The sequence below is a fragment of the Oryzias latipes genome, chromosome 13 (assembly GCF_002234675.1).
Source record: "Oryzias latipes chromosome 13, ASM223467v1".
Taxonomy (NCBI): domain Eukaryota; kingdom Metazoa; phylum Chordata; class Actinopteri; order Beloniformes; family Adrianichthyidae; genus Oryzias; species Oryzias latipes.
This window is the reverse complement of record NC_019871.2, coordinates 9,978,788-9,999,450: the sequence shown is the minus strand read 5'-3', so window position 1 is coordinate 9,999,450 and position 20,663 is coordinate 9,978,788. Positions and strand designations below refer to the sequence as shown.

General features: G+C 40.2%; 2 protein-coding genes across 3 annotated transcripts; one reads left to right on the top strand and one right to left on the bottom strand.

Annotated features, from left to right (window-relative positions):
* Positions 1-1,764, bottom strand: LOC105355399 (RIMS-binding protein 2). Of its 2 annotated transcripts, none has more exons than XM_011482378.3 (5): positions 1,466-1,764; positions 1,008-1,164; positions 770-891; positions 628-699; positions 1-551 (listed from the first exon to the last, which is right to left on the bottom strand). In XM_011482378.3, exons 1-5 carry the CDS (start codon positions 1,685-1,687, stop codon positions 486-488), a joined length of 639 nt encoding a protein of 212 aa, XP_011480680.1. In that variant the 5' UTR covers positions 1,688-1,764; the 3' UTR covers positions 1-485. The 2 variants fall into 2 exon arrangements, with proteins under 2 accessions (XP_011480680.1, XP_020563818.1); XM_020708159.2 differs by having other exon boundaries at positions 1,065-1,164.
* Positions 1,765-7,249: 5,485 nt separating this feature from the next.
* On the top strand, positions 7,250-12,174 carry ywhag (tyrosine 3-monooxygenase/tryptophan 5-monooxygenase activation protein gamma). Its single transcript, XM_004075315.3, has 2 exons — positions 7,250-7,493; positions 10,111-12,174. The coding sequence occupies exons 1-2, from the start codon at positions 7,407-7,409 to the stop codon at positions 10,765-10,767; spliced, it is 744 nt and encodes a 247-aa protein (XP_004075363.1). The 5' UTR covers positions 7,250-7,406; the 3' UTR covers positions 10,768-12,174.
* The last annotated feature ends 8,489 nt before the right edge of the window (positions 12,175-20,663 follow it).

Below are 20,663 nucleotides of genomic sequence, written 5' to 3'. Positions count from 1 at the left end.
TTTTTTTTTTAACAAATCTTTATTTTCAAAAATTTGCAACAAATCTAAAAAAATAATAACATTCTTTCTGTATATTAGGTCAGAATTATTATAAAATGTATAAATGTAGTATAAGGCAAAAATGGATCAACTCTAAAATGTACAATTTTCTGTCTTCTTAACCAGAATAAAAACATCAGGATTTATTTGAAATGTGTGTATTTTTTATATATATCAACGTTCGTTGAAATTGTGCAATAAAAAAACTTTTCTGACAAATTCACATTTGATGAGAACTCTTTGCAACATCCTGGTTGCAAATGTTGGGTCAGCCTCGTGTATTTGCAGTCTACAGCAGATGCGCCATTACTCTACCGTATGAAAATGACTTAAGAAAATACATGTGTGTTTGACACTTTTCAGCTATTATCCTTGTAAAAGCTGTGGATTTTGTCTTTATCACTAAGAAACTTGGCATTTGTAGCAAACAGATTAGCGAGTCTTTTCTAGTTCCAGGGTAACGGCTGCAGGAAATTTGATGGAACCAAACCTCGTCTTCCGTGAAGATCCCCCTGAAAATAAAAATACGGAACATAAATGTAGACATAAGAAAGAACAGAAATTGAATGCCTGCAGAGTTGTTCTTACATAGTAAAATCCGTCTTGATCCATTTCACCCAAAACATAGATGATCTCTCCACAATGGAAGCCAAGTTCAGCCTAAAAGAAGAAGATTTAACTGCATTCTTGTAGACTGCAGTGTTACACGTCTGGTTAGTGGAGTGCTCACCTCGCTGTCCATGTTGGGTGAGCTCTCCCATGGATCGTAGTCAAACAAGGCAATCATTCTGCGGACGACCACATCATCGGGCATGCTGACTGTGTCGCTCAGATCTGGCGTCAAAGACATACCTGTTTGACAAAAGACGCAGAGGGATGCCTTTGAAACTCTAAAATCTAAAGTCAGCATTCAAAACAATATGACCTTTTAAACTAAACAGTTGGGGGCTACCACTAAAGGCTGATACCTGTGTGGTCTACTGGGATAAATCCCTGCTGCATGAGTAGATACTTCAGGTACTCATCTTCCACTGGAATTTCCGCCACCATGTTACTTGGCACATATCCAGACAGACCACCAGACTCTCCGTGATAAAAACCATCAGCGTCTTTGTCTCCATACACCTTAAGAGTGAAGATACAGGCAGTTTTCTTTTCTGTTTTTTCTTTGCTAAGTGATTTGAGTGAATGTGTATGCTGAAGCAGCAGGCAAGTTTGTAAAAAAGGCGGTAAATCACACCACTGAGCTGGAAACACTAACAGGAAACAAAGAGGCAAGGCTTGTGTCTTTATTCAGTAGACCTGAACTCTTAGCAAACAGGAAACATCAGCACGTTCTGGCAGAAAGGCCTTTCAACTAACCAAATGAGGAAACGGCACACGTGTCGAAGAAGACCTGAATTATGAAACTTTCAGGGCGTCTCACCTTGATTATCTGGCCTGGCACAAAGGGCAGCTCCTCTGCAGCTTGCTCGTAGTTAGGAGACATGGCAGCAGGGTTGTATGGGTAAAGTGCCACGAAGATTCGAGCGGTGGGAATGGACAGTTGGCTCGCTGTCTCCAATTCCCAATCCCTGAGATCTTCTGGAGTAGCAAGCCTCACTTCATCTGGGTATATCAAAACATCTAGTTCCAGACTGGTCTCCATCGGCGGCAGAAGCAGCACTTCCCGACTGTCCACTAAGCAGACAGATGGCCGCTGTAGACAGCAGACCTCTCCTTACCTTCATCCTAATTTGGGGCAACTAAGCTAAGCAGGAGCACTAATCCTCTTTGAAACAAGTAAAGAGATTCGTTAGTTCAGCAAAGACTTTGCACTGCACAACTGCACTGTGCAAAGACAGGGACTGATTAAAAAACAGTGAACATTTGCCGTTTGTCTAATTAAATGACTTCAGATATGTTATGCCGTGAACTAAAAATTAAAATTAATATAATTTTTTTGGCTCAAAAATACTGTTGAAAATGTATTTGACTAATGTTCTTATAATGTCCTTGTATTTTAACAAAAGCAATGTTAAACTCCACAGGTGTGTGGAAAGTACTGAGGCTTCGAAGCTTGTTTCTTTTTTAAAGCCAAACTGACTCCTCGTCTTCTTCCTCGTTACATGGTTTGACCCAGTTAACTTGTCAATGAAAATCAGCATTTCCTGTCGAGATCTGGATCCAGTTAAGTAGCTGATAATCGGATCTTGTAAAGAAAAGTCTCTCTGGTTATCTGAGTGCAAAAACAAAACAAACAAACAAACAAACAAGACATGGAGCCGCTGAAAATTTTCAAATGGAAATATTTGACTTAAAGGTATTGATAGAGGCTAACTTTTTTCAGTGTTTTTTTTTTTTAGCTTTTATGCTTTTATTGTTGTCTCTCGAGAAAATTAATCAGTAATTCTGAGTTATGTTATTTAGAAGCAGTTTGGATATTTAAAAATAAAATATGCACAGAAAGAGACAAATAAATGCTTCTGGTTGTCTTTTGTTGTAATTATTGAAGATGTTCGTGTTTATGTTTTTAATAATTATAATTATTTAATCACTGAAACACTTCCATACTGGTGGTTTTTTTCTGTTTTAACAATTTGATCATATAATGTTGAGCTGCTAGTTGATGCAATCTTGAGTTTAGCTAAGCGTCTCTGGAGAACCCACGGGGGTCAAATTTGGACTTTGTTTTTATTTATTTTTTATTTTTTTATTTTCCCTTTTTTTGGCCCCGATTAATTGCTGCTGCCAAAAATGAATAAACAAACAAAATGTCAAATTAACTTCAAAAACCCGGAAGATTATTGATCTTGGGTTCTCCAGGGTTTAATAAAAATTAGTCAAGCTAGATTTTAAAACAACAACAGTTGTTTGCAGTGTTATTGCAGGAAGATTAGTGGTGAGTCATGATTATATGTTTAAGTATAGTGAAACCTAAGAAAGCAAATTAACCTCTGAATGGATTTAGTAAAAAAGATTGTTCTCAGATTGAATGTTTGTTTTGAGAAGATTAATGGAAAATATTAGTTTGTAGTATTGTAGGATTAGGATTGTAGGGTACAACATATATGTTTAGGTGTGATGGATATGGGGTGGAGGAGAGCGTCAAGATTTAATATTATTACAATCTATTTCAGCGTGAATTATTCCAAAAAGGTCAAGTTGTCCAAACTGCACTTAAAATATGTCCTACATAGGTGACCAAATACATGAAAGGATCTGGGCAACTGTGCAGAGGACAATCTGCCTCAAAGAAAAACAGAGTTAGAGGAGTAGGTGAAGGAAAACTTGAAGGGGTGAATTTCTGCTCTGGAAAGATAAAAAAAAAAGAGTACTGCATGAAATGTAAAAAAAATAAAAGCCTTAGCTCCAGTATGCACTGAAAAAGGTAGAGTTTATGACAAAGTGAGGAAAACCAGTTATTTAAAAAAAATCAGCTTTAAACCAGATGCTGAAGAAAAGACAGCTGGAAAAGCAGGGTAGGGTCAGGTAGAAACAGGTAATGACCCCAGATGGAAACAGCAGGAAAAAGTTAAAATTAGCACTAGTCTTTGAAGATCAAGTCAAAGTCAACTTAATGTCGATTCTTCACATGTGCTCGACATACAATGAATCGAAATTCATGCGTAGACAAAAAAAAATTGACAACATTAACCAATGAAGTGCGAATCCATGAGGAAAAATTTACAAATTTACTTTAAGTACAAGTGGGGTCTATAAGTAGTGAAGGGATTGTGGTTCACAAGGTGGGGGATTCAACTGAGTACTGGTCATGGGGGGAGATGGGTTGTGGGTAGGTGGGTGGAGAGGGAGGAAGGTGTTTAGCATCATGACAGCCTGGTGTATGAAGCGGTTTCTGTGCTGCTGGAGCGGAGGCTCTTGTACCTCCTCCCTGAGGGCAGGCGGCTAAACAGGCTGTGTGAGGGTGGTGTACGTCTATGACAATTGTCAACGCTTTGCTGGTGAGGCGGGTGGTGTATATATCCTGCAGGGAGGCAAGTGGTGCACCAGTGATTTTCCTAGCTGTGTTCACAGCTACCACCACACACAGTGATGCAGCTGGAGAGGATGCTCTCAGTGTTTCCTCTGTAGAATGTGGTCATGATGGCTGGTGAAGCACTTGACCGTTTCAGTTTCCGCAGGAAGTAGAGGCGTTGCTGTGCTTTCTTTGCCAATGATGTGGTGTTGGCAGTCCAGGAGAGGTCCTCACTGATGTGTACCCCCAGGAATTTTGTCTTACTCACTCTCTCCCCAGCAGAACTGTCGATGATCAGTAGCAGATGTTGAGTGTGGCCCTCTGGAAGATGACAACAATCTCCCTGGTCTTGCTGACATTTAGCAGAAGGTAATTGTCTCTGGACCATTTTATCAGCAGACCTACTTCTTTCCTGTAGTGTGTCTCATCGCCCTTGGTGACCCACCAGAGTTGTGTCGTCTGCGAACTTCACAAGGTGGACGGTGTTGTGGGTTGTTGTGCAGTCATGTGTCAACAGGGTGAAAAGCAAAGGACTAAGCACACAGCCTTGGGGTGCCCCAGTGTTCAGAGTGATTGTATCGAGGTGTTGTTGCCCACACTTACTGTTTGTGGTTGAGGAAGTCTAGCAGCCAGTTGAAGAAGGGGTGCTAAAACCCTGCTTGTCCAGTTTGCAAATGAGTTGCTGTGGTATTATTGTGTTGAATGCCGAGCTGAAGTCTATGAACAGCATTTTCACAAAAGATACGTTACAGAGCAAACCTAATGCTAAATAAAATGCAAAAAAAATATTAATTTGGCCTTGATTTTCAATGTATTGTAATTTCACTCATTGTGAAATGTGGGGAAGCAAATTTGATTTATTTCACACAGATTTCTGACTTATACTCTATCATAAATTAATTTACTCATGATTATTTTTTTCTTTGTGCTCATATTTTTGCTCAGTCGAATATTATATACTGTTTTATCCCGAGCGATTAATGAAGGATTGTGGGGTACAACATTTCAAAAGCAATCATGTCAAAATGAAGAGTTCTACTACTTTGTCCAACCTGCTCCTTCAAAATCCAACCATGAATGAATATATCATACAAGGTTTTCTGTCCTCAAAGCTGCAGAGCTGAAGCCTCACCAGCAGAGTTTGCCCTTCAGCCAAGCATTGTGAAAGGAAGACCAGAACCACATGAATGCATGATTAGCAAACACATAGAAAATTATTGCTTTGCTGTTTTAATTTTGCCCTTTCCTATTTGTTTTCCAAATTTCCCTTTTATTTTTTGATGCATTTTGCACTTTTTATTAATTATTACTTTTTATTTATTTATTGCGTGTTCTTCAACTGTTGATTCAACTTGTTTCTGCTGTGCTGTTACCCCTCAAATATCAAACTTTTTCATTTGTTTTTATAAAATCTGAGATTGCATTTTAATTTCCTTCTTAGTTTAATGAGTTATAAACACGACTTTTACTGTGAAAAAAGGGTAGTGGCTGTCATCTTTGCCAGGTTAGCAGAGAGTGGAAGAATAAAAAGAATTATATGACTAACTGTGGGATGACTTTAATACTGACCTCACTAAATAATAAAGGAAAATGCAGCCTTCATTCATCTGATGACCTAAATGTTTAAAGACTCACTCCAGATTGTGTTTTTATTGTTTTTAACATTTTTTGTAGCATTTTTTTTCATAATGGATGCCATAAAAATTCAAATTAAAATTTTGTTTCTGAGTATGTCTTTATTCAAACCATCTGGAGCAGATGAAAAAAAAAATACTGTTTAAAAATCTAGTAGTTGTTACAAATGAAATACAATAAGCAGGACACAAGCTCCCTGCTCTGCGCTATTGCAATGCATCTACTTGCAGACGAATACATCCATTGACTTTTACTTTTTTTCTCGTCTGAGATGGAATCTGGCAAGAGACGGTACGGCTGAATAGCTCCAATATTGCTCGCCATTTTTGTTGCACCGCTAGCGTTAGCTTGGGGTTGTAAGTTAGTGGGAGAAGTGTAACCACACCCAACACCGAGCAAACTTCTAATGAACCACTGCCACTCTGCAGAAACTATGTCCTAGAAACGGACACAGAATTTTTTTTTTTAATTATTTTGCCCCAAAACAGTATAATGATAATTAAAAAAACACTGGAAATTTTTTTTTAAATAGATTAAAAATGACTGGAGTGGGACTTTAAAGCTTGAATGCTGACAAACACATGATACTATGAGCAAAAAAGGCAAAGGTCGCCTTTTAATTAAACCTTGTCTATGTAACAGAATTAACATCTAGTTTCAAGACTTTGACTTTTGTTCAAGTTAACCCATAGCTGTGTTCAGCTTCAAAACTATAGTGGGGGTAAAAAAGCAGTTTCTTCCTCAAGATCAGGATGTTTCAGCAAAATATAAAATCACCATGAGAAAAAAGTTATTCTGATTTAGTTCAAATTCAGAACTCAAATGAAAAACAAAACCCAAAAGAAATTGCCAACAATATTTAAATAATCGGAAAGTGGCGTGAGATTCTGGCAAAGCCTCCCCATGGCGCGGTGGCAGTTGTATTTGTGAATGTAGCATTACTGGCATTGTTCCAACACTTCTACGGCTGTACAGTAATCCCCCGCCCATTCGCGGTTTAATATTCGCGCCCCGCCCATTCGCGGGTGGCCACAGATGACGTGACGTCAGAAGCATGAGGCACAGAACAGCGCTCAGTCCGCAAATTTTGAAAAACGATTTACTCTGTACTTTACTGTAAAGTATTGTTTACGCGTTTAAGATGCCATCCAAACACCCTGCATCATCTCCAGCTTCTGGAAATGAACCCAAACGGCAGAAAAAGGTTCTGACTCTGCAGAGGCTCTGGCTCTGGGAGTTTTAAAACAGCGTCAATCATTCGCGGATTTTTGTTATTCGCAGGGGGTGAGGAACGTAACCCCCGCGAATACGGGGGGATTACTGTATAGCAAAAAAACTGATTGGATTTCTTTGGAACCGGAAGCAAGTAATTTGCTCTAAGTAACATCACACTTCCTATACAGTCAATGGTTTGGAAACAAAGGGGGCTTTCGGAAAGCTGAAGCCCTGGAAATCACAGCCGTTTTACACGGCCATGCCCACAAGCCTGGCCCACTATCCCCCATGTACGGAGCGTTACATCATTGGCACAGACACCCACCTTCCCGAGTGATGACGCAGCCCATGGAGGAGAAGCAGGAGGAGGAGGAATGTGAGAGGGTGGGGGTGAGGAGAGGGTGTCCCGTCTGCGCGCAGCTCAGTCAGACAGCAGAGAGCAGCTGCAGCAGAAGGCTCGTGTTAAGTTTCACTGCATTGCGATTTCAAATATCGATTATTTTACCCACATAAGCCACCCGAATAAGCTTGACTAGGCAACCAAATATCATAGAAGAAAATGGTTGATCGCGAGCAGCTGGTGCAGAAAGCCAGGCTGGCTGAACAGGCTGAGCGGTATGATGACATGGCAGCTGCTATGAAGTCGGTAAGTCACTTTCCAGAGAGGATGAAAATCGTGTGAGTGATGGTGAGTCTGCTGCGTCTGCGTAAAAACGCGCCACGGCTGTAAATCTGCGCGCACGCTGGCTCAATTTTACCGGCGCACTGATCCAAAAAATTCGAATTTAATCATAATTTGCTCCACAGTTGAGGCAATGTTGACACCTCACGTCCTCTTTTTTTTGGAAAATTATTTTTCATTTTTTACTCAGCAGTCGGGTCCAGACTTTCCGGTGTTTGGGCGGTGCCTCTGTCGGTTGTACATTTTATTGAAAGGGTATTAGAATGAAATGCATGCAAGCCCCACTATGCATCATCTGCCGCTCATCATATAATGGCCTTGCTCACTTCCATTAACTGCCCCCCCCCCCCCCTCTTGTAGTACCCCACCTCCTCTCCCTCCATTATGTTGAATTCATACAGTTGGAGCCTCTGCTACATCATGTGAGCTGCCTCCACCCCCATCCCCCATTCTCTTATACTTATCACTTAAATTATAACGATAATAATTACCCACAACTGCTCATGTTGATACAAGGCTTAAGGGCATTATCTGAGCATGATCACCTCAGGAAAAAGCCTCTCTAATCCTTCATTTCATCAAATAGGAGGCAGCACTAGAATATCTGCTGTCATATTGCAGAGACTTATTTCTATCCCAGACGTTTTAGACTCTCGTCTGTGCTCGTGTCCGTCCTGAGTGTGTCAGGGCTGAAATCCAGGGGCGATTTAAAGTTATTTCAGGGGGACGACCCTGATTGAGCAGTGCAATATATGATGGGAAGAGGATGACATGGCTGGCTTGCCACACATTAGCTCTCTCAGCTCTTATTGGCTGCTCAGGACTAAGTCTTTGTCTGCTTTTTCTTCCTCTTTCCCCCTCCCTCTCTCCTTTGGGGCCCTTAAGAAATTTTGACACCGGATGCACCGGTGGGCATTAAGAACTGCTGTGTCACACCAGCTCACAGTGAAACCAGCAGCATCCAGACTTGCCAGTCCATGCCCAGATAAAGAGCCCGGCACGGGAGGAACATTGTGTCTTAATGCCCCTGTAGAACATCAGAGCCTATTTGGATCGTTTGCCATGAAGGGTTTCTGGTTGCAGGTGGTGAGGAGGGATTCCTTTGCCTTTCTTGATTCTTTTGAAGAAGAGGTGGGATGGGGTGGCGGTGAGGGGTGCCCTTTTATTCGAAGGGAATCCCTTGCCACTGCATCCACAAATGACAAATGAGAGGCTGTCACCTTCGTGTTCCTCATGAAAAATGCAACGCTGCTCTTCGTGGTTATCAATTAAAGAAATGGCCTTCACAAATCAGCTTCGACCAGCAGCGTGAAACCAGAAAAATCAATCCAATTGTTAAAAAAAAAAAATTTTTTCTTGACACCAGCAAATATTTCCTTCGTCATTCAAATAACGGATGGGCCACTCTTAATGACCTTGTTGTAACCCTTCAATAATGACAATTGAACGCCAAAATGTTTGATGTACGCCGAGCATAGCTGCAGTTCCAGCAGTGATCGCTGCAATCATTAAATTTTAAGTGCTCCTCTGTTCGTGCGCTCTACAAAAATTATTATCAGATCAATATGAATCTGCTTCATTTCATAGCGAAAGCCTCACAGTTGTCGCCTGCGGTCAAATCGGATCATTGCGTGTGCATTTTTGGACAGGCCCTGTGAAGGCAATTCCATCTGTGCCAATTTAGTGACGTCACGTGTGCCATCTTTACGCCCCTCTGACTGAACAGAGAAAAATTGAAAGCGTTGGTATAGTACAGCTGAATATCAGTGTGTCTTTCCTGCATATGTAACAGCCGTTTTTGAAAACTCCATCGATCTATGCCAGCACAGAGCGCCTCTTCCAATCATTTACCCAGAGTGGTATGACCTCTGTGCAGTCATACTGATCCATCCAGATCCAAAATTATCTGTCCGAGTCAGAGTGATGTCACATCACGGAGCTTAAAACAGGTAAAAAGGTCACTTAGAGCCGAAGAGAAGGTCAGTGGGACACGTGCAGTGACAGTTTTCATTTACACTGCAGCTGCCCTTGAGTCCTTGTGGGAACATTTCTGTCTCCATCCTTCTCGTGCCCCCCCCTCACTGGAGCAATCTAAGTACAATATAATTTCTCACTAGCTAGCATTAGATGTACACGTGGCAGCTGGAGCTACTGATGTCTAAATGAATGGATTGCCATGGAAACTAGGAATTGGACAAGCCCAATCTCACTCATTCGCGTCACTGCAGACGACACTGACCGAATGATAGAAGGATGGATCCTTTCTCCGGATGAGCCAAACTAATTGTCATTGTGCAATGATTCCATTGTTTTCTTTCATTGCTTTACAAATGTAGTTTGTGGGCCTCAGGAGAAATTCTTTAAGTGCATCCCTATAGAGTGATTTGCCGTCATTGCAATCAGACTGGAAGGGGAAGATGAGTTAGCTGTTTTATAACAGATTGTTCTTAGCAAATTTATTTCAACAGTTTTTAAAAGATAGAAAAAAGCCTTCCCTTTTTTAATATTTCGTGAAAGATTTATTTTCTTAGTCAAAATTCTATTGCATGAATTATAGCCTTTTGCGCCTTCCTTCTTCCAGGTCACAGAGCTGAACGAGGCCCTGTCCAATGAGGAAAGGAACCTCCTGTCAGTGGCCTACAAGAACGTGGTGGGCGCCCGTCGCTCCTCCTGGAGGGTGATCTCTAGTATTGAGCAGAAGACCTCTGCTGATGGCAATGAGAAGAAGATTGAGATGGTGAGGGCCTACAGGGAGAAGATCGAGAAGGAGCTGGAGGCCGTGTGCCAGGATGTGCTCAACCTCCTGGACAACTTCCTGATCAAGAACTGCAGCGAGACGCAGCACGAGAGCAAAGTGTTCTACCTGAAGATGAAAGGCGACTACTACCGGTACCTGGCTGAGGTGGCCACAGGGGAGAAGAGGGCCACCGTGGTGGAGTCTTCGGAGAAGGCCTACAACGAGGCTCACGAGATCAGCAAGGAGCACATGCAGCCCACCCACCCCATCCGCCTGGGCTTGGCTCTCAACTACTCTGTGTTTTACTACGAGATCCAGAACGCCCCGGAGCAGGCCTGCCATCTGGCCAAGACCGCCTTCGATGACGCCATCGCTGAGCTAGACACCCTCAACGAGGACTCCTACAAAGACTCCACTCTCATCATGCAGCTGCTCCGAGACAACTTGACACTGTGGACAAGTGACCAGCAGGACGATGAGGGAGGCGAGGGCAACAATTAAAGAGAAACCACACTTCAAAAAAATTTGAGAAAATCCTGAAGGGCCAGTGGACTTTGGCAGCTGCTATTGCCGATGATACTACCGCAGCAGCAATTCTTTATTTTTCCATGTGTTAAATGAAAAGAATCAAAAGAGGGGTGAGAGTGGAGGTTAAATCTTAGTTTAAATATATATAGAGAGAAATATATATATACAGTTGAAAGGGGCCTCCGTCTTCTTGATTTTCTCTTTGACATTTGCCAAAACCATGGAGGTGTCAGTCAGTCAGCCTGAAGTGGTTATGTTGGATTGAAACGGCAGCCTCACACTGGCATAGGAACCGATTTTGTTCCGTCAAGAAAAGCTGCTTACTTAGGTTTTTTTGCGTGATAGAGATGCATTTGAGTCACACGAGAGAGAAAATGCTTGAATGGGAATGCCTCACTTAACTCGTTTGCATTGGTTCCAGTTCCAGACTCCACAACGAGAGAAAAACCTTTGGTGTCACGCTCATCAGAAGAAAGTTCCAAACCAGTAAAGCCCACGCTAAATTTTTGAAGATAAATAACACGGCATTGAAAAAAAGATGGATTTGACTAAGGCTCTTCCCTTTGAAAAAAAAAAAAAAAGAAAATCCAAACATTTGGTGGAGGAGTCTGTTAAATGTCACTGGAACCATCCGATTCTTTTGGAGGTGAAGATCATTGACGGGAGAGACTTATAAAGACTTAAAAAAAATTAAGATGAAAAGCAGCTTCAGAGTTTGTGGTTTACTTCTGTGTTTGTTTTATTCAATGCACTTGCCTACTATACTGTTTCTTCAGTGTAAGACAACAATAATATCGATTATTCAGTATTGTGCATGCTGGTGATGTATTTATATACAGTAGCTTGACTTTATAAACTTATACTGTGGGTGTTGAGTATTCATATGATTGAGAAAAACACGCTTTATTGATTTCTAATTTATTTCACTTTGACTATGGTTTATGATTTGCTATACCAAATGGTGGTGGTAAAAACCTTTACCTATAATGGGCGTTGCTATAGTAACATGTGTATTTTGTTTGTTAAAGAACAGGGGGAAAAAAAGAAAAGAAAAACCCACCAGTTCTCACTTAATCTTACCAGCTGGTGTTTGTCTCATTAAAGTATGATAACGGTATTTTTGTTTTTTTTAACAGTTTTGTTTTTGTCATGCTTTTGAATTTTAATAATGGTGAATTTTTGCAGGCTTCAGTGTTTCTGTTATAAACTCACAAACATGGACCATGATTTCTTTCTGACAGTTCACTATTTTTCTTCTTTTTTTATACCTTTTAGCTGTTCCTAAGTGACAAAATATCTTGAATGTGAGTCATTATGTAGCAGTTGCACAAGAACCGAAATAATAGCTATGATAATAAAAAAAGCTTATGACTAAAATTATACATGCACTATTTCCGTGGTGGTCTAGTGTATTGTTGTATCTCTACCCATGAGTTTATTTGGCTTTTACACACCTTCTCATTACCTTCTTAACACTCTGTTTTGTGACCCGAGTACAGTGTGTGATGTCTTTTTGTGCCTGTAGGAGTTTTAATGCCTCGTTTTCAATTTAGTCTTTCACAATTTATCTGCCAGTATTTTAAGTTGCTGCAAGCTCTCAGTGGTCAGTTGACTGTACAGCACATGTATGAATATTTCACGCCAACACAGTTACGGGGGGAAGACACCACCTCTTCAAACTGAATACCAGGAAGCTGCTTGCACACGAAAAAGAAAAATGATTGCACGGATTTTTAATCTTTATGCTGCTACTACAACAGTTTATGAGTTTATGAATATAATCATATGGATGGCATTTTTTTAAATTCTTTTTATAAAATGTGATGGCTTAAGAGAGAAACCAAAAGCCTTAAGGTCAGTCACACAACCTTGCTCATGCATGCCAATTATGCCACCATCATGAGTCAGCCTCCATGAGCTCATGGTATGCCACAGCTGCTTTGATTTATTTTTAATGTTGTGAAGAGTTGAGTCTCCAAAGTTCATTAGAAAAACAGCATTAAAAAACACAGACATCATAAATGGTTATTCATTTGTTTTTGTTTTTAAATAATCAACAGTTTTTCATAAGTAAGGGGATAAGAAAAGTCAAATCAAGACATTTACACTCATTGATAAGAACATTATGTTCTATTTATTCTTTTGGAGTTTATATAGGGATGTGTTTCCTTCTGGTTCTACAACGTGCACAATTATGTGAAAACAATTAGGAAAGAAAATGGTTTCTTTTAAATCTAATCAAAGAAGAGCTGACCTACTGGACCTTAGGAGAGGGTTACAGTTGAAATGCGATAAGTACTGTATGCTCTTTTGGCTGCCGTCTCTTGCACATTAAAGTTATTTGTTTGTTGGTATTACACAATACATGCATTTCTGTCAGACGCACATGCAGCACAACTCGTTCTTTCTCAGTCCGAAGCCTTTGAGGAAGCCGGCAGGAACGCATTAGTGGCAGGATTTATCTAGGTAGGTGCTGCATGTATGGTGTGTTCTCTGATGTTGAGCTGAGGGTGAATGTGTGAGATGGAGTCTTGTTTTAGCTGCAGTGCAGAGACACTGCCAGCTGACACAGCTACCTCGGAATCTCTTACATTATAGACTCTTCCAGAGCTGCTTTATTAATTTAAAAAAACTATTGCATAAATCAAAGACTTTTTTAAGAGAGGTTCTAGATTAACATAAGGAGAGAAGTATATTATTAAAAAAAGATATGCGCTTTTTTTGTGCTTTTCAGATCATCTGCCTGGTGCGTTTTAACTCTCAGAAGTCAAGCTTATCAAAGCTCATCTTCATATCTGTGTATTTCAAACTGGGAGTTGCACCTTCTTGCTAATTGATAAGCTGAAGCGTCAAGCTGTTGGGTCCTCCACCCTGTGACTGCAGCCTCTTGCTGCAGCCTGCTGCACTGAACCTTTCAGAAGATGAAATTCTGTGCTTTGAAAGGTCCTCCCTGCCAGCCAATCGCTGAGAGGCTCATCCTGCACAGCCACCAATCCTGCTTTTGTTGCTATGGCTATAATAAGTATCCCACTATCAGCCCAGCTTCTTGCTGCACGGCTCAGACACCTATTGCATCCCATAAAAAAATGAAATCTAAAAAGCAAACAAGACGTATTACGATTCAGAGCAGCTTGGCTTCACACATTTTTTTATGCATTGCAGCACTCAAATGCTCGTCAAGAATATTGGGAAAATCAAGTGACTGAACTCTCAGGGGTGATGGACCTGTAATTGAATCTAAACCAAACCCTATTTAGAGCTTTTCTGATTACATTCTTTCAAATGACAGACTTTTTTGCTGTAATTTTTTCTCTATACATCAGATGTCAATGCAGGAAATGTAGTAAAGTTCAGTTTTTCCCCCCATTACACTCTGCCTTTATTCAACAAGAGAGACGTTCGGATTTAGTTCATAGAACATAGCAAATGGTAAAACTGTGCTTCACCTCTGCTCCATCTGATATCCAGCACTACTTGGGCGGAGGTTAGAATGACAATGCATATCCTTGGAACGTCACTGAAAGACATTGTTCATTAAATCACCGGACTGATCTTGTCGTTAGGATTAGTGGATGGTCTGAGCATCTTGTTGAGAAGCTCCTGTTGACAGAGAAGAGTGTTTGAAGAAGTGATAAAAGTAAAACATCAAAGCAGGGCAAGTATTTAAGATGAAACATTCAAGTTATTTTTGCGCTCTTTGAATATCATTAACCCAAATACTTGCTGACAGGTGGCTTCATGAACATTGTCCTAAAGTTTACTTAAAGAAATAAAGGCGGAGAAAAAACGTATTCTTTAAAACCCACTTTATAGGATGAATTTTTAAGATTAATTTTCCATTAGTTTCCTTACCTTGTGGTTGGAGAATTTAGCCCAGAATGCATTGTATTTTCTGCTGCTTAAACACGTTTGGGTCACAGGTTCAGCGAGGACACTAAGACCCTCTTCTCAAGGCATCTCTTACAGATCATTGAGAAAACTCAGAGGTGGTACTTGAACAGCTGAGAGACACAGGGGTCCAGGATCCATCACAGGGTCTCCTGCCAGGTGAACATACTTTACAATAAAGGAGTGTTGGCATCTCCCCACAGATGCTTAAACCCCTTCAGCTGGCTCTTCTCAGTGTGAAGAGGCAGCTCCACTTAATCAAAAACAAAGGTTGGAGACTTGTGCTGCAAGCAGTCGATCTCTGCCTGGTTTGGCTGCCCTTGCCATGTCTACAGGAGCCGAACGAGGGGTGGAAGGTTGTGTCCAGCAAAACATTCCGCCTCCAGAAGGATAACTGTGGTTGTGGAGAGGATGCTGACAGTGCCGATAATCTGTTAAGTGACTTTGGCGGAGGGAGTGTGATGCTGTGGGACAGCATCTGCTGCATCTATAGAGATTCAGGTTTTGTCATCTGGGAATTTGAGAAACATGAACAAAGAAATGAAAAAGACCTTCTTCAATACAGAGCATAGTTATGTTGCGCTTCTCTTCTGTAGTGGAATTTTTTATTCAGCAGTCTTGACTCGTGGAATCATTGTTGGTGTGACACTGTGTCATTTTACATTTCAAATGTGTGTAATTTTTGCCTTTTTGAGTCTTTTTTTTTTTTGCACAATCAATTGTTCAGAATATGCTCCTTAAGTAGGGTACTAGATCTGAACAAGTTCATTTCAATTCATATCTTTGTGGATAAAAACAAGTGTGCTTTGAGAGAGAACACAAGGGCTAAGAACCGATTAGATGATTGATTTCCTAGAATGCATATTTTTTGGGCAGCACCAGTGGATGTATTGCTTTTTTATGGCTTGTTTCAGTTTGTTCTGAACTTCAAAGAGGCTAAGTTGATCAAATTTGCACAGATCCATAAATATCAGCCCAAAAGAGGTTCAGAAGGGGAGAAGAAAAAAGAGATGGAGGGAAAGAGGGAACTGAGAACAGAGGCAAGTCTATAAATAGGTTTCCTTGCAGCCTGAGAGTAGACAGTGAGTAGACCAGAAACATTAATGTGACAGTGTCTCATCTATAGAGACTGTGTGCTTTTTTTGTAAGGACACTTTGAGTCTGTAGTTAAAAGACCGTGATTCATCAGTTTTTGGCTCAGCAACCCACCAATAATCAGCTCTGTTTTCCTAATGTTTATTCTTCTGTGATTTTAGCATTTTCTCCTGCTGTGTTAACTTATGATAAGACTCAAAAGGCTACAACTCTTTTTGGCACAAAGATAGCTGTTATGCATGACTTCTTCACATTGAAATATTAATGTCAACATTTAGACTTTGTATAATTTATCAAAAAGTGTCGCAACATTGAACTGAAGGTTTTAAAAGGCTATTTTAGAGGGCACCCATCCTCAAAACCATTCTCAGATCCCACTTCCTCACTTGACTGCAGCAGCTCACAATGCAGTTTTTCTATGACTGCTAGAATTGCTTTTTTATTCTAGTGATGCAATTATATATTTGCGAGTGGAATTTTACAAATGTGAACCTAAAAGGAATTTGCACAATTTTTCTTGGAGTTTCTTTGTTCTGAGTGGTCTTCAGAGACCTCTCATGATCAACGTCAATGTTTTTGCACATTTTTAACTTTTTAGTCTTGATCAGATGTAGCATTTACTCACCCAAAAAACAAAAGTTAACTTCATGCAGCCTGAACAACTTTTTTCTGTTTCATGTTTTTACCAAATTCTTAAAAATGAGACGTCTTGAAGTTTTTTTTTTCAAAAATCAGAACTGAATTGAAGATTGGGGTTAATTCACTGAGTTCTGCAGGTATGAACTGGGTGACAAACCATTTGAGTGTTAGTTGTTGTGAATCTGATATCTGTGCTGGTGATGACTCAGTCTGAATGTGGACACAGGGGATTCCCAACAGGGCAGGGAAGATGTAAAGACACAAGCTTTTTAATTTGAAGCCCGGAGGGGACGTTTGGTTTAGTTGACATTAGGGCAGCCGGGTCAAACTTGGTGAATAACAGGCATGGGTGCTCCAGTGTGACAGGGAGCCTGATGATGCCTAATGGCTGATATGTAACATGGTGACACCAAATGAGGGTTAACAGCCAGAACCAAGGGTGAGTGTTTAGCTAAGTGTTAAGGCCAAAGTGGCTCCAAGTGTGTGGAAGGTTTTCTGCAAGCAGGAATTAAACTGTATCACTACAGATGTAGCCTAAAAATAAAGACTCCACTAACAAATGGAGATATTGCAAAATAGAATAGCTTGGAAAAGAAGAGGACATAATTGAGCAGGATGGTTCAGGGCTGTGGGAGTTTAAGGAAAAGAGGAGTCATAAAGTGAAGTTACTTCACTGTATGAACGCTGTATTATGCTGTTGCATGGCAACTGTTTCCACAGAAATTTTTGCTTAGAAGCACTCGTCTTTGGTCGTCACATAACTGCAGCAAGCTGGAAAACAGGCTGACTGCAGGAATTCAAATGAAGCATTTTTACTTGTCAAAGGAGTCAATTGTAATTTCCTTTAAAAATCTTTTGTGGAAAGAAAGTTGATCTGGAGCACTCCCATTTTTTTTATGAGTGCATAAGCTTTTGGAAGAGAGCATAACCATTCTTTAACAAAAACAGGATGTCATGTCGAAAAATATCTCCAACCTCTCAACTGTGAAAAACAGGAATATTATATTATCAGAAGCAAAGATTTCAGGGAGGAGAGAGCACAAATGCTTGATTTTAATTGACTTTAAACATTATTTAATTTAGGGTTTTTACAAACTAAAAAAAAAAAGACTTCTACCATCCGCCCATCTTGAAATCCTGCTGAATCCCTTCTGGGGTGACAAGGCTGCTGGAGCCAATTCAGCGACTGTTGGCGAAGGCAGGGTACACCTTGAACAGGTAGATTTTTACCACGAAAAAACAAAATTTAAGATGTTTTAAAGAGCCTGTACTATGCAAAAGAAATTTTTGAGCTTTTAAGTGAAAAGGCCCGTTCACACCGGGACGAATTTCGCCAGCGATTTTCGCCGACGTTTAACGCCTCGTGACTAAACAAAGGGTACCAATGTGAGTGTGCACACCGACGCGAAAAAACGGCATGCGCCAAAGCGTCAAAAAAAAAACAACGCTTCGTTTCGTTTTTTTTTTTAGACGCATCGCGTCGAAATCTATTCGACCAATGAGAATGGCGCTTTTGCACACGTGTCTGGAGCTTCTGAAGTTACAGTAAAACACAACTTGGGGGCGCTCAAACACAAAACTGCCTTGCTGGGCACACATACCAGCGAAGAAGATAGACGCCAAGTAGCGTCTACACTGCTGCAAAGAAATAATGACGGACATTCTAAAATATCCCCTTACCAAGTACCAGTTGGAGCTACTGATGCTTGAAATATTCACGTTTTCTTTGTATTATTCTGACTAGCGCGTAAATACTTGCTCTCTTCTTCTGAGTGAAAAGTGACTTTAAGAATCGTAAAGTTGCGCAGTGCCACCTTGTGTACAGGAGTATTTCTGTTTACATTAAGCGCCATCTAATGTCAGGGAATGAAATTGCATGTTCGCTCGGCTCATCGTCAGCGAAAATCGCCTGGGTGTGAACGCAAAAAACATGGCGAAAAACGCTGGCGAATAACGCCTGGCGAATATTCGTCCCGGTGTGTACGGGCCTTTACAATGTTCATTCCTCATTAACCCTTGTGCTATCCTAGGCACTTTAACGTTGGGGATTGGGTCACCCACTAGACAGTGCTCTGAACCTTTTTTCTTCAAAGATTTGTGATCTTCACTGGTGTCCATGGATTACATGAAATCTTTCCACCTTTATCCACCTTTGTCATGGTAGAGAGAACACGTCAATGTCAGGGTGGGGTCATCTAAGATAGCACAAGGGTTAAAAGAAACCCCGAAGTGCTTTTTTGATCTGTTCACGCATTTCCTCTAAAAACCTGCGCTCTGAGCACCAGCCCTTCCCAAACCACAAAAACAAGCAGGTTTTAACGACCTGATGCAGAAAAATGAGAACAGCCCCTTCCAGGAACAGTCTGTGCTGCCAGCTCCGCCCCCAGGCTAACATGCACACACTTTCTCCACAGAGCTAGCAGTGTTCATCAAAAATGCTTTGATTTTATATGCACAATATGCACATCCATCTTTGCAAAAGTTTGGATGTTGTTTGTTTTTGTGAACAACACGCAGAGACGTGATTCAATACACTGTTGGTGGTACTGAATGCAGAACAGCTGGTGGAAGGTCAGGGAACAGTGAGCAGTGGCTGATGGGAGATGTAGTGAAATCAAGAACCAAGTCAATCCTCAGGAGATGGCTCCCTCTTGTGGTTGGAAGCCCCCCGCCCCCGACTTAGTGGGATATCTGTTGACATACATGGATATTGTTTAATATGCCAGGCTTAAGAATCGCATGGTATTGGCCCTTTAAACGTCTTTTTTCCTAAGATATTGATGAGGATGCTTTTATGAAAATTTTCATTCTTAATCAAAGCTAAATGGGAATACTTATTTTCTCCCCTTAGAAAGCCCAAAGTGCTTTTTAGTACCATTCACCAAAGTGCACATATTTACACACTGATGGTTGCTACACTGCCTGACACTGGCACCAACCTATAACCATCAGGAGCTATGTAGGGTTCAGTGTCTTGCCCAAGGACACTTGACAAATTGGCAGGCAGGGCAGGAATGGAACCTGCGATCTTCTGATCAGCGGTAAATCGCTGTACCTCTGCACCTCAGCCACCCGACCTATATTACAAATACTACTTTACGTTATACTGAAATATTTATAAATATTTATCGTTATATTTAAAAGAGCAAGGTAAAAATCCATTTCAAGGTTTCCCAACAGAATATCTGATGTGCTTCAATGGTATTTGGTAGATTCTATGGTTTCTTATTGCACATCTTTTCAATGATGACAATCTGACAGTGTGTTTTCATGCTAATGATAAAGTTGATAAAGTTTTAAGTATAACCAATGTTTTTGCAATTTCTTTAAAAAACAACAACATTTGCCTCTCACCTTTTAGGACTAAATAAGAATAACGGTGTCAATCAATTAAATTTTGCTTCTACCGAGGACCTGAGACAAAAAGACTGATAACCATTCGTTCAGTCATATCTGCTCAAATTGACCTTGTCTTGGCTTATAAATCAAATACCGGTATGTGCAAGGCAACACTGTGTGCTGAAACAGAAGGAAATTTATGAGATTAAAAAAAAATACTAGTACCATATTTTTAAAGAACTATTTTTTAACATTCTAATGTCTTTGTCTGGAATATTGTAGTTCATTGTGTCTTCATTTACCATAAAGCTGCTTATGGTAACAGGTGAAAAAAAGCAATGCAGCCAAATCTGGAAACTTGATTATTACACAGACTTGCTAGCTAATCAGTCTAGTTTATTTTTAAAGGTATTTTAGTGTTACAAATGTAGTTAGTCATTAAATATACTCAAAGGCTGTTTCAGCAGGTTTTGCATTGGAACAACAACAACAAATAATAATTAATAATAGATAGATAGATAGATAGATAGATAGATAGATAGATAGATAGATAGATAGATAGATAGATAGATAGATAGATAGATAGATAGATAGATAGATAGATAGATAGATAGATAGATAGATAGATAGATAGATAGATAGATAGATAGATAGATAGATAGATAGATAGATAGATAGATAGATAGATAGATAGATAGATAGATAGATAGATAGATAGATAGATAGATAGATAGATAGATAGATAGATAGATAGATAGATAGATAGATAGATAGATAGATAGATAGATAGATAGATAGATAGATAGATAGATAGATAGATAGATAGATAGATAGATAGATAGATAGATAGATAGATAGATAGATAGATAGATAGATAGATAGATAGATAGATAGATAGATAGATAGAT